The 14,110-nt window shown below is 45.4% G+C and overlaps 2 protein-coding genes across 5 annotated transcripts in view; one reads left to right on the top strand and one right to left on the bottom strand.

Moving 5' to 3' along the window:
* Window positions 1-1,992, bottom strand: part of LOC137518766 (glyoxylate/hydroxypyruvate reductase B-like) — a 105,725-nt gene extending 103,733 nt beyond the window's left edge. Inside the window, exon 1 of one of the 4 annotated variants that reach the window (XM_068237014.1) lies at window positions 1,925-1,992. The gene's annotated coding sequence lies outside the window, so the exon portion shown is untranslated. The remainder of the gene's footprint in view (window positions 1-1,924) is intronic. The other 3 variants (XM_068237015.1, XM_068237020.1, XM_068237016.1) reach the window with 3 other exon arrangements.
* Window positions 1,993-2,086: 94 nt separating this feature from the next.
* TXNL4A (thioredoxin like 4A) lies at window positions 2,087-13,863 on the top strand. The gene is made up of 4 exons (XM_068234660.1): window positions 2,087-2,235; window positions 2,495-2,685; window positions 9,993-10,096; window positions 13,422-13,863. The coding sequence occupies exons 2-4, from the start codon at window positions 2,533-2,535 to the stop codon at window positions 13,591-13,593; spliced, it is 429 nt and encodes a 142-aa protein (XP_068090761.1). The 5' UTR covers window positions 2,087-2,235; window positions 2,495-2,532; the 3' UTR covers window positions 13,594-13,863.
* Window positions 13,864-14,110: the final 247 nt, after the last annotated feature.

Below are 14,110 nucleotides of genomic sequence, written 5' to 3' on the forward strand. Positions count from 1 at the left end.
CCATCACACCTCCTCCTCCATGCTTCATGGTGGGAACCAGGCATGTAGAGACCATCCGTTCACCTTTTCTGCGTCGCACAAAGACACAGTGAAATTCTCAAATTTGGACTCATCAGACCAAAGCACAGATTTCCACTGGTCTAATGTCCATTCCTTGTGTTCTTTAGCCCAAACAAGTCTCTTCTGTTTGTTGTCTGTCCTTAGCAGTGGTTTCCTAGAAGATATTCTACCATGAAGGCCTGATTCACACAGTCTCCTCTTAACAGTTGTTCAAGAGATGTGTCTGCTACTAAAACTCTGTGTGGCATTGACCTGGTTTCTAATCTGAGCTGCTGTTAACCTGCGATTTCTGAAGCTGGTGACTCGGATGAACTTATCCTCCGCAGCAGAGGTGACTTCCTCTCCTGGGGCAGTCCGCATGTGAGCCAGTTTCTTTGTAGCGTTTGATGTTTTTTGAGACTGCACTTGGGGACACTTTCAAAGTTTTCCCAATTTTTCGGACTGACTGACCTTCATTTCGTAAAGTAATGATGGCCACTCGTTTTTCTTTACTTAGCTGCTTTTTTCTTGCCATAATACAAATTCTAACAGTCTATTCAGTAGGACTATCAGCTGTGTATCCACCTGACTTCTCCACAACGCAACTGATGGTCCCAACCCCATTTATGAGGCAAGAAATCCCACTTATTAAACCTGACAGGGTACACATGTGAAGTGAAAACCATTTCAGGTGACTACCTCTTGAAGCTCATCAAGAGAATGCCAAGGGTGTGCAAAGCAGTAATCAAAGCAAAAGGTGGCTACTTTGAAGAACCTAGAATATGACATATTTTCAGTTGTTTCACACTTTTTGGTTATGTACTATACTTCCACATGTGTTAATTCATAGTTTGGATGCCTTCAGTGTGAATCTACAATGTTCATAGTCATGAAAATAAAGAAAACTCTTTGAATGAGAAGGTGTGTCCAAACTTTTGGTCTGTATTGTATATATGTTACGGCCAGAACCCGAAGTTTGGCCACTTCGCGTTCTGGCTGGCCACTTCGGGTTCTGGCCGGCCAATGTGCGAAGTGGCCGCTGCGCGGCGGCCAATGTTAGAAATGACATTTATTCCTGAAAGATTAATGTCTTTTCCTGTGGGCAAATGTAACAAAAACTTAGTTAATTGAATGGAATTAAGCCGGTGGCAATGTAACAGATCAAGCCGCCAGCTTCAGCTCGCTCTCCTCCCCTCTGCCTCTCTCCTATACTGGGCAGCCGGCGGGGACATGCGTGTCCCTCCAGAGTCGTGTGTCGCGGCAGGGCAGGCAATCCTGCCGTTTGTTCCTGCAGAGCGGGTGCTGGCAGAAGCAATGTCTGCAGCCTCCCCGCTCTGCTTCCCTGCAGCCACGAACGACTCTCGGGGACACGCGTGTCCCCCGGCTGCCCGTAGGAGAGAGGGAGGCAGGGGGGAGGAGAGGAGGCAGAGCAGAAGCCGGTGGCAATGTAACAGACCAAGTATATACACAAGTGTGCATATGTACATACAAAAAGTTTTAAATCAGGATGATACCATTTATTGGCTAACTAAAAATTAATAAAAATAAGCAAGCTTTCGGCCTTGCAGCCTTCGTCTGGCTTATATCCTGTTAGTATGCAAACTGGTGGTATAGACAGCTTTATACATGCAACATCAAAAGGGAAAACAGATATTTTTTTCAAGCATAAATACATGTCATTTAAGATGCCTTAAAGAAAAACTTAAGCCCAAAGGTAGCAGCGCTGAAAAGCACTGCTCCGACATATGTATATACATGCAAATATGCTTATATAAATGTGGTGATTTATTTCTTGCAGTAGCATAGATGTTATTGCATCTATGTACACATGCTTTTACTATTTACTGGCAGTGCTTGTGCCCGCCCGCCCCCCTTCCAAACTTACTCCCCCTCCGCTCTCTCACCAAATCGATGCTTCCAGCGCAACTACACAGCTAGCATGTCACGCTGGAGCGCACACTCTGGGAGGGAGGAGGCAGGGGAGTGTCCGTACTTCTGCCGTCATGATGCGACGGCAGAAGCGAAGAGAATATGACATACTGCGCACGCGCAGCGCAGTATGTCCGGGTGAAAGGTCAGGAAAGTCGGCATGCGTGCTATTCAGTGTGGAAGGGAGCTTCCGGGCAGCGCAATAAGACATTACACCGGCAGCTGTGGGAGACGAGTGGAAGCCGACGGCGGGGAACGAGGGATGCGGTAAGTATGTGAATTTTTTTCCCTCCACACTGCAGTTTCTATTTTAACACAGCCTGTGGTAACTAAGCGCAGGGCTCTCCCAGAATATAATTGCTGGCTGTTTTGTTAGACTGCTGTTTGTATTAGTTATTGTGACCTGAATCTTTATTACGTCTGTGTTATGAACCCATACTGTGTTCTACTGAGTACAGTGCTACGGAACAATCGTGCTGTGTAAATCAATGATAATGTTTTTAATGTTTTCTCATTGTGTTTTCAGTGATTCTTTCTAGATAGGACAAAGAACAACTTGTCAAGATGTCTTATATGCTTCCTCATTTACATAATGGATGGCAGGTTGATCAGGCTATCCTTTCTGAAGAAGATCGTGTGCTGGTTATCAGATTTGGGCATGACTGGGACCCTACATGCATGAAGATGGATGAAGTTCTGTACAGCATTGCTGAGAAGGTGATTTTGAACAGTGCTATATTTGACTAGTCTTGAAATGTTATAGTTGTACTCCAAAACACCAATTTTAGGGAGATTTGAGCACTGTTTATATAAAATATATGAAATGAAGGGAAGTTCATAAAAGGTGTGGGTTGTTGGGGATAAAGCGTGACTCTGCTTTATCAAGGATAGAGGGGGACAACCGGTTGTCCCCCTCTCTCCTTGATAAAGGCGGGGTCACGCCCGTAGAACTAGTGGGTCCATTTGAGGGGACCATCTCTCTGGCTACACCGATGCCTGCCTACTCCTTCACTTCTCTGGGCTAAGTATACTCCTATGCACTTTCTCATGGGCTGCTCCTATCGCTATATTCAGTCTTGCCATTGCAGCTAGTGTTTGTTTCACAGCATGTATGGTCAGTCCCTTTAATAGATACAGATCTTTTTCATGTTTCAGATTTTTGTGCACTTCAGTTTATATTTTGTCTTTTTTTTCACGGTATTGCACAATATTGCTTAGTTACATCAGGTTACTATTTACTAGGTGTCCCTGTCTCATGTATACTGAACCTAGGTTCTACCCCCTGGGGATTCATAGTTGAATCCTCAGTGGGATCTTTCATCATCAATTATCATTGAGCAATGTCATTTTTCCTACTGCATCATGTATGTATTTGATTGTAGGCAGAGAGATTAATGGGTTGCTTTTTAATTGATTTTTAATGATGAAATATCATGAAGTGTACCAGTGCTGTGGAGTCGATACAAAAATCTTCCGAATCCGACTCCTCAGTTTTTGGAACCACGACTCCGGGTACCCAAAATGACTCCGACTCCTCGACTCTGACTCCTTAGCCTAATACTTAACAGGGCTGTGGAATTTGTACAAAAATCATCCGACTCTGGGTGCCCAAAATTGCCCCTACACCGACTCCTCGACTGACTCCATCTCCGACTCCACAGCCCTGAAGTGTACTGTTAGAATATTGTTCCATTAAAGCTGTATTTTGATACTTTTAACTATACTCCTGTGTGGTGCTGCTTTTGCTGGGTTTCTCATAACCACCATTGCGACTGTTGTAGACACTTTATAGACAATGTGTGCAGTAAAGCTGCCAAGGGGTCTGGAGCTGGTCATGTGTCTCTTCAATAGGGAAATCCAAAAGACTGAAGTGTCCCCGGTGTTAATGTTTAGGGCAGTGAGACAACAAAAGTGCTTGTGCACAATGGATTAATGTGTATGGGTAGTTGGTCTCTTAAGCCAGAGAAGTTTCAGGAAGTGGAAAGAACACGTTGTTGGATTGTGCTGCCCGGAAGCTGCCTTGGGGGTTATGCGCATGCTCAGTGGGAAATTCTAGCAAATTACATCAAATATCTTCGCAGCCATGCCTTCTACAATCCGGGGACCCTGCAATCTACCTCTGTGCCAAATTGTAGCCCCCAAACCCTACTGGTTCCCGGGATAGGTTTGTTTGATCTATCTCAGGAACTGGCAAGTTTAGGACCATTGCCTTACAGGAACAGGCTTCACAAGCAGCACTGCATCACAGGTACTTTTTGCACTTATTGAGCACACGTTGTTTGATGAACCGGCTTGAGAGACTAACTTTCCATACATATTGATCCATTGTGCACAAGCACTTTTGTTGTCTAATTGCCCTAAACCTTAGCGCTGGGGACACTCCAGTCTTTTGAACGATCCCATTTGGCAAGCTATCAATCCCTCACTGATCAGAAATAAGTTGTGAAGTGATCTACTGAGACTACATCAAACCAGTACTGTTGTGCTCCCCAATACAGTACCATACTATGCAGCTGCCAGTCTCATGCTTCTCCTCCTCCACTTACCCAATTGTCAAAGATTTGCCAAAATGTCCAATCAACTTACGAATGATAAACTGCCCGACATTGTTCAGAGGTTGATCAGTTGTGTTGGCAGTATACTATGCAATTAGAAGGTACAATCAGTCTTATCACATTTATGTAATCCTACCTAATAATAAGCAAGTGTCCCTGCATACACCTGTCTGTCCCTGGGTCTGTGCATTTGCGCTACTGTGCATGTGCGCACGGGCAGCGGTTGGGACAGGAGGAGGACGGGTGCGCAGGCGCTGCGGCTGGTGTGCTCCAGTGTTCTCCCCAGGCCTAATTAAGTGGGCGGGCCGCCCGGCTGATTTGAATGCCCGCCCACCTGCTTTCCTGCCCGTCTAACTAGAAAAAAGTGGTGCTGTAAAACTGCAGCCATGAGCACTTCATTGCTATCAGCGGCCGTCTCAGACAATACCGAAAGCCTCCGCTATATACACTGCAGGAGACTTCTCTGCCTGTGTGACCTCCTCCTGGTACAGTGATTGGCTGGGCGGGTTGTAAGGGGCGGGACCATGCTCTGCATACTGCGGGAGTGAGCCGAGTTCCTAGTCCCTCGTGGAGAGTGTCAGACTCAGCTTCTCCCTAGTGCTGTGTTTCTACTCTGCTAGTCCGCCCCACTTTGCTGGCTGCCTGTGTCTGCAATGCATTCACATGTGTTAACGTGCAGGCAGCTCAGCTAGTGGAGGCGGCTGTCCGGATATACACATTTAGTGTGATAGTGTAGTGCAGGCAGGCTACTGCTGTGTGGGGAGAGGGAGACTCTCTGTGTGGAGAAAGCCTGAAGCTGCGGGCAGATTCTCTCTCACACCCAGCGAAACCAATGTGTTCCCTCTGTCCTGGGCTGGCTGCATGAATGTCAGCAGCCAGTCCAATCCCTTCCGAATCCACTCCGAGGCCGACTCAGTGCACAGATAAGATCAGGCAGTGCACGGCATTGAGCTCTGCTGCCCCGCCCCCCTCTCCAGCTTCTCTTCAATACAAGCTGCTCTGATGCTGGGAGAACTGCACAGGAACTGGTATGAGAGCTCTGTGTCTACTAATGAGCAGGAGCAGTTTTTATCTGATATATTTCAGTCTGCAGAGCTTTCAAGCTATAGGGGACCTGGGAAAACAAACAAACAATGACTGCAGTCAGCTGCAATTTAGATAAGCTGACTTGCTGGAGATGGAGGATGGTGCTGAATGCTGTCTGTGTCAGAAGTGCTGATATACCTTACTTGATTTACAATTGTAAAAAGTTGGCCTAGAGCAGTAAAAAGCGCAAATCTGGTTGTGGTAGTTGGGCAAAGTCTGTTAAAAGTTGCCCACTGATGCAAAAAAGTAAATATGGAACACAGATCCTGTGTTGAAGGTGTGTGCAGGCGGCTTGAAAGGGCAGTGTGTGGGTGGGGAGTGATTCTTGCAGAGTTCACATGCATGTAATTTCATATGGATGTTTACTGCTGTGGTCCAGCGGTATTGCAGATAATTTAGTATAATACTGACCCCTGTACACTATCTGCAATACCCCTCTACACCAGCAGCAAATAACATCCATATGAAAAGCAAAAATCCCCCCCCCCCCCCCCTTTTGAAATGCAACAAACACCCTTGTATGATATGAAATTAACCGACATTAAATGCAATGATCACCCCTAGTATGAAATGCAACTATAAATGTGACAAATATTCAGTGTTCTAATCAGGCACTTTTACAGGGGTGCTTCACCCAGCTAATTTTGGTAAGCACCGGCTGTCATCGTTTTTCCTCCTCACCCTTTGCGGTAAGCAGAGTTGCATCGGCCCTGAATTCCGCACCCCCACCCGGCTACTTTTTCATGCCACCCGGCTGGAAAAAATTTCTGGGGAGAACACTGTGCTCACACATGCATTAACATGCAGTTCCGGCGGCGGGTCAGAGACCTAGAGCCCGTTTTTAAACAAGCTTAGGTCAACTAGTACAGTATAATTTCATTATAGTAAACTCTGATTTAGTAAACTAAATATGGGCATAAAGCCTGGTATAGTAACATAGGCCACTTCGGTATTCTGTGTCTGGCTACAGTGGAAAGTGGGCGGTTGCATGCATCATACGTCGGAAACCCATGAGCCATGGCCAACTGGCAGTCACTTGCAGCCTGCTTGCTATCTGCACACTACTATGGGCCTGCATGGATGACCTCAAAGATGCTGCCTGATTACTGAAGGAATTTTCTGTCATCTGTTACTTGCTTGTGCATGGCTGCAACATTGCAGTATCATCCAGGCTGAACAGAAATTTGGACAGGGGAGCACTTAAAGGGAAGGTTCAGGGACGCCTTGAAAAAAATAAAAATCCATATCCACTTACCTGGGGCTTCCTCCAGCCCGTGGCAGGCAGGAGGTGCCGCCGCTCCAGAGGCTCCCGGTCGTCTTCGGTGGCCGACCTGGCCAGGCCGGCTGCCAGGTCGGGCTCTTCTGCGTCCCACGCGGGCGCGCTAACGTCATTGGACGTCCGCCGGGCTGTGCTGCGCAGTACAGCCCGGCGGACGTCCGATGACGTCAGTGCGCCCGCGTGGGACGCAGAAGAGCCCGTCCTTGGAGCGCAGAAGAGCCCGACCTGGCAGCCGGCCAGGTCGGGTCGGCAACCGAAGACGACGGGAGCCTCTGGAGCGGCGGCGAGGGCACCTCCTGCCTGCCACGGGCTGGAGGAAGCCCCAGGTAAGTGGATATGGATTTTTATTTTTTTCAAGGCGTCCCTGAACCTTCCCTTTAAGTACTTTACCTGCATTAGCTGGTAAGATCTATGCTTCCTGTGTAAGCTGTTGCGTGATTATTGCAAGCAAGTTTCTGCATATTGAGCACTGTGTATTTTGATCTAGCTTAGACACTGCCTGTGCTCCCTTGCTGAAGCATTGAAAAGAAAAAATGACTTCAAATTATTGACTGAATTAAGACACAGAAGTACAGTATACTTTATGTGCTTGAGTATGACAATTATTGATATAGTAGACTTCTGATACATTAGTTAACCTGTTTGCCCAGTCCCTTGGAGTTTGCTATAAAAGGATTCCACTGTATAAAGCCTCATACACATGGTACAATTTTCCATCAGATCGACGGGTGATCTGATAAGAAGTTGCAATGTGTGTAGACATCCAAAATGTTCCCAATCGAAAATGCGATCGATTCTGCATTAATCACTACCCAAAATTGATTGTGTTATCGATCCGAATCCAATCAGACTGGTCGGAAATTATCTGATCAATCTGACGGAAAATTGTACCGTGTACCCAGCTTAAAGAGAATCTGTAACTTAATAAAAAAAAAAAAAAACCTCTGGGGGATGCTTCGGGAGGGGAAGCCTCTGGATCCTAACGAGGCTTCCCCATCTTCCTCCATCCCGTTTAAGTGTCGGGACCCCCCAAAGTGCGGCGAGGTAAATATTTACCTATCGCGATCCTGCGCAGGCGCACTAGCAGCTCTTCGTTTGGGAAAGGCAGAAATAGCTTAATCCGATCATATCCGCTCTACTGCGCAGGCACGAGTCCTTTACGCTTGCGCAGTAGAGCGGATGCGATGGGGCTTGGCTATTTCCGCCGAGCAAAGAGCCACTAGTGCACCCACACAGGATCACAGTAGGTATATATATATTTAATGATATTTGGGAGAGGAAGTGCTTGATTCCTCCAAGCTTTAGAGGTCCGGGAAGCCTCATTGGGACCCTGAGGCTTCCCCCTCCACAGAGCTTTATTTTTTTTTATTACAGGTTCTCTTTAAGGGACCAGTTGAATAATATATCCAACTTCTATCCAATTTATATTCTTACAGTACATAGATGTTGCTCAGATTTTACAAATTGCATAATTTATGAGAAGGTAACGATTACATCTGGAACAATGGATCTGCTTTTGTGGATGTGTAAAGAACAATGACCTACCCCACCGATCCTTGCCTAATGCCTGGTACCAGGGCTGTGGAGTCGGAGCAATTTTTGGGTACCTGGAGTCGGTCTGGGAAAAAATCCACCGAATCTGACTCCTAATGAATTTAAAGGGGTTCTGTGGGGGTTTGCTAAGGATAAAAACCGCCACTTACCTGGGGCTTCTATCAGCCCCCTGTAGCAGTAATGTCCCACGCCGTTGTCCTCCGATCTGCCGTTCCCCGCCGCTGGCACCAGGCATTATTCGTCTGTCACAGCCGAATAATGCACGCTGCCGTTCGCGTCATCGGGAGCTTACTGCGCAGGCGCAGTATGAAGTTTTCTTGTACTGCGCAGGCGCAGTATGAAGTTTTCTTGTACTGCGCCTGCACAGTAAGCTTCTGATGATGTGGGCGGGAGCGAGCACGGCCGCGCAGCCGCAGTTGGACGGCTTGCCGCGCTAGACCGGGACCGGCGGCGGGGAACGGCAGATCGGAGGAGGACGGCATGGGACATTACTGCTACAGGGGGCTGATAGAAGGCGTTTTTTAGCCTTAGCAAACCCCCACAGAACCCCTTTAAACTGTAATTAAAAGAGAAAATATAAAATTTCTGTTTCTCAGATAATCGTCATAATTTATATAAATATATAGTAATAGCTCTGCATAGTCCACAAAAATGAAATAAACCAATCAAAAAATAGTTACTTGTGCTGCTTCAATAAAGCAGTCCCCATATTTTTAAAGTCTGATATACATATCCAACCTTCGGAGTCGGTGGATTTTTGTACCCACTCCACAGCCCTGCCTGGTTCATACTATGCAATTTCCCGTCAGATCGAATTGATAATTTCCGACAGGTCAAATCTGATTTCCGATCATTTTTCTGATCGTTTTTCCGATCACTTCTATACAAAAGAGATTGGAAATCAAATTGGACCTGTGAGAAATTATCAATTCGACCCGTCGATCTGATGGGAAATTGCCTGGTGTGTACCACGCATAAAGATCTGGCATGCCACATCAATAAGCAGCCTCAGCAGATGCAGGGGCCCACCTGCACCTATGCTAGATCCTCAGCTGAGACAGCCCCAACCAGCTGCCTTGGCCATGAATAGTCTGTCGTGTGTACAAAGCTTAAAACTATCACTTGTGTTCTCTCTAGATTCTAACTCTTTCCACTTTCTCTCAGCCTCCAGCTGGAAACGTATTGGCTTCCTGGTGGGGAACACCATTTTAAAAACCTAGAGAAACCTGTAAAGTTAGTTTCTTGTGAATTAATTGACCATATTTTGTATGACTCATAATAAAACCAACAAAGTATGTCTTCTTCGCAAAAAATTCCAAGATGTCTGCATAATAAGTTTGCAATGTTAGTTCCTCTGCTACCTTTCGTAAATGTATTGAAAATTAAGACTATGGGAAATCAATGATGAAAGTTGATAATGGAAATGTTTGATGTGAATTTAGCATCTCATGAAATAATTTGCTTAACAGTAGTAATAGTTGAGATTAGTTTTCACTTTACAGTTTTAGTACATTTTAGATAATTTACTGTAAAATTTTTCTTGTTGACAGATAAAAAATTTTGCTGTGATTTATCTTGTGGATATAACAGAAGTGCCAGATTTCAACAAGATGTATGAATTATATGACCCATGCACAGTCATGTTCTTCTTCAGGTTGGTATTTCAGATTTGTTTTCTATAGTATTTATAAAGCGACATCTTCCGCAGCACTTTAAAGATTATACATAGTGTAATCCCTACTATAGTCATATGTCCAGTATATATAAATCTAGGGCCAATTTTTTTTTAGGGGAGAGACGACTAATTTATTGGGGTACGGGAGAACCCGAGTGCCCGGAGGAAACCCACATATAAATGGGTGGAATGTACAAACTCCACATAGTCCTCAGGGTGGGAACGAGGGACCAGGCGCTGTGAGGCGAGTGCTATCCACTACACCACCGTGCTGCCCCAGAATAACTAGCTTATCGGTTTCAACTTTTAGCCATTTTGTGAGGAGAGATCAAGTGATTGGAGGAGCATTTAGGCCCCTTTTACACTTACCACATTGCGTTGAATTGCTTCCACCTAACGCTCATCATTACTGTGGCCATTAACCTCCTTGGCAGTAACCCCAAGTCAGGCTTGGGGTAAAGAAAAGCCAGGAGCGGTAATCCCAAGCCTGACTCGGGGAAGCCGCCGGGAGGTATGCAGTGCAGCATGGCGGTGTTTTTCCTACTCCTCCCCTGGGATCTAGATTCTGGCAGCCATTCTCTTTCCAGTCCTATGAGGCCCTCGAGCCCTCGGGTAAGATCGGCATTTGTCGTCATGACTACAGTGATCTCAGTATAGGGGTAGAGAGCCACCTGGAGAGAGAATTGCAGTGCTAGATCCCATGGAGGTGAGTCTGTGCAAAGGCTACCGCAGATCTCACTGCTGTGAAAAGCAGTGCAAACACACTTGTCTCTCAGTTTTCTGCGCGCGTTTTTCTGCATACTTTTTCTGCACACCAAGTGTGTTTCTATGCAGGAAAATGTGCGCGTTTTTTTCACAGCAGCTGATGTAGTTGATAGAGAAAACTAACAAAATGTGCAGAATCAGGATGCAGAATGTCAGTTTTTTTTTCTGTGCGCGAACAACATTAAGTGTGTACTAGCCCATTGATTAACATGAGTTCTCAGTTTTTCTGTGCAGAAAACGCGCACGAAAACAGACACGTGTGTTCCCTGCCTCAAGGGGTTGTATATATTAATCAGGGTGAACAGCTATCTTCCCTTTTTTTTTTTTATTTTTTTTTTTTCTCCATCACTTACAGCAGGTAGTAAAAGTGGACCTGCATTTAGAACATCTTCTCTGCTCTAAAAGCTACACAACAGCATAATAACCTTTAAAAAAAAAACATTTGTTATAGCTGATAAAAATCGTAAAAATAATTCTGCAGTGTTTCTACTTCCTGATTCATGGAAGCAGACATATTTTTAACATCCTGTGCCTTAAAATGAGCTTTTGGAAAATACAGAGGAGCCAATACAGGATAAAACCTGCTAAAAACAGTATAAAATGGGGGGGGGGGGGGGGGGGTAATGGTGGACTTACCTCCCCAGAGAAGACACAACAGTGGTGTATCATAAAAAACATTTATTCTTCAACAATTCTGCAACGCATTTCACAGGTTTATTGCCAACTTCCTCAGGCAAAATACAATAAGGAGCAACTGTGCTGCTAAGACGTAAAGCGCCTCTGTCCACATGGTGGATGGGTGTGATCACCCTTTTCTTGTCTACGGAGAGCGAGTTCTTAGCCTGAGTGAGGACAGGTTTATATTCCTCTCATGCACATATATAGTGGTTCCCTGTGGCAGCAACCCTTACTTGTGAGTATATCACTGTTTTCTAGTTATTTATCATCTATTGTTATCATAATACACTATTGGGGCTCTCGGTTTTCCTTTTTTTTTTTTTCTTTCTTCAAATGAGCTTATCTGCCATCTCTGCTGTCGTGTGACACAGGGCAGAGATCAAATAACGACTTGTGATTATACACAAATGAGGGGGAATAAACAGGCTAAACTCTCTAAATACATACAGGGTGCGTTTCTCTGTTTTTCTTTTGTCCTGTGCAAGAGTTCAGGTCCAATTGTTTTAAAGAAAATCTGTAATGAAAAATACCTCCTCTGGGGATATGTACCTTGGGAGAGGGAAGCCTCTGGATTCTAACGAAGCTTCCCCCGTCCTCTGGTGTCCTGGCAATCCAGCACTGCAGCCCCTCTTTACTTACCACGATCTTGCACAGGCGCACTAGCGGTTCTCCGTTTGGGGTAAGAGGGAAATAGCCAAACCCGATTGTATCCACTCTACTGCGCAGGTGCGAGTCCTTTGCGCCTGCACAATAGAGCGGATACAATCTGGTTCGGCTATTTCCTTCTTAACCCAAACGAAGAGCCGCTAGTGCGCCTGCGCAGGATCGTGGAGAGGTAAATATTACTCGTGCCTGCGCTGTCTTGTCAGGATTGTCGAGGGATTTTTCAGGGGAGCCAGTGCTGGATTCCCCCAAGCTGCAGAGGATGAGGAAGCCTCATTGGGACCCTGAGGCTTCCCCCTCCTGACGTAAGTATTCCCAGAGGGGTTTTTTTTTCCCGTTACAGGGTCTCTTTAAACATCTGACATGTGACAGATTTCGGACCAGCTCATCTCATTATGGGGATTCTAAGTACTTCCTTTTATTCTTTACAAAAACACTGCATGGAACAGATCTATACAAAGATGCCATCTGGCTTCCCTACATGTTTGGATACTGCTTTGGCAGTTGGAGTAAGCAACTGCTGTTCAGTAAGTGCCATTAACCTCCCTGGCGGCTTGTTAAAATCCGCCAGGGGGCAGCAAATACCTATTTATTATTTTTTTTTTTTTCATGTAGCGAGACATCCCCCCAGCCCCTCCGATCGCCTCCGGCGAACGGAGATCAAGAGATCCCGTTCAAAGAACGGGATCTCTTGGAGGGCTTCCCCCGGGGGGGGGCGGCTGCGGCGACTGGTATAGCGGCGGATCGGCGGGTAGCGGCGGCGATCGGAGGTTACACGCAGCTAGCAAAGTGCTAGCTGCGTGTAACAAAAAAAAATTATGCAAATCGGCCCAGCGGGGCCTGAGCGGTGCCTCCCGGCGGCATAGCCCGTGCTCAGTGCTCAGCTCGGGCTTACCGCCAGGGAGGTTAAAAACAAAGAATACCCTGGGACTCCCCCCTAACCCCCCTCCTTCCCCCATGAGGAGCAGGACTAGTCCAAAACCTTCCAGATCTGTTCGCTGCCTAATGTATTTTTTTTTAACTGTCTCTGAAGCGGGCATTGTCTAAATAACTGTCACCTTTGGTATTTTGTTAGTGATATTCACATAACGTATATTTTACAATCTAATAACAAACATTGCACAGTTAAGTTTTTTTTTTTTTTTTTTTTTTTTTTTTTTTTTTTTTTTTTATGCATATTCTTTCTTTCTCTCAACAGGAACAAGCATATAATGATTGATTTGGGAACGGGTAATAATAACAAGATCAACTGGGCAATGGAAGACAAGCAGGAAATGATTGATATTGTGGAAACCGTTTATCGGGGTGCCAGGAAAGGTAGAGGTCTGGTGGTGTCTCCCAAGGACTACTCCACAAAGTACAGATATTAACAGCTGCTTTTTTTTTTTTTTTTTTTTTTTTACGTATAGACAAATCCTTTTGGACTAAAAAGCCAGTAACAACCGTATTGGCTTTTATACTGGTATGAGGTCAGCAGGTGTGAGCGATTTTATAGTTCATGTCTTTTGGCAACTCAGAAATTACTAGCCATTCAACTTCTGTGAGGTGTGAGCTGGACGCCTTAACCATCTTATTTATGTATGTTTGTTTTTTTTCACATTGTAATGTGGTAAATAAATATGGAATTTTTACCTGGTGAATATTTTGCCTTCCTTTTTTCTTTGATTATTAAATCAGTCTTTGCTATTACTCTGCACCCTTGTTATGAATGCTGTAGAACTTTAGTAATATAATAATTATGTGCCCCCAGCACCAGTGCATTAAGATACTTTACCTATCCGCCGTACTTTCGCATTGGCACCCCACATGGTTGCCAGCGTTATAGCACGCAGGGCACGTGTGACGTCACATGTGCCCCACATACTATATGCCAGTAGTCACGTGGGA

Source organism: Hyperolius riggenbachi, chromosome 5 (assembly GCF_040937935.1).
Source record: "Hyperolius riggenbachi isolate aHypRig1 chromosome 5, aHypRig1.pri, whole genome shotgun sequence".
Taxonomy (NCBI): Eukaryota; Metazoa; Chordata; class Amphibia; order Anura; family Hyperoliidae; genus Hyperolius; species Hyperolius riggenbachi.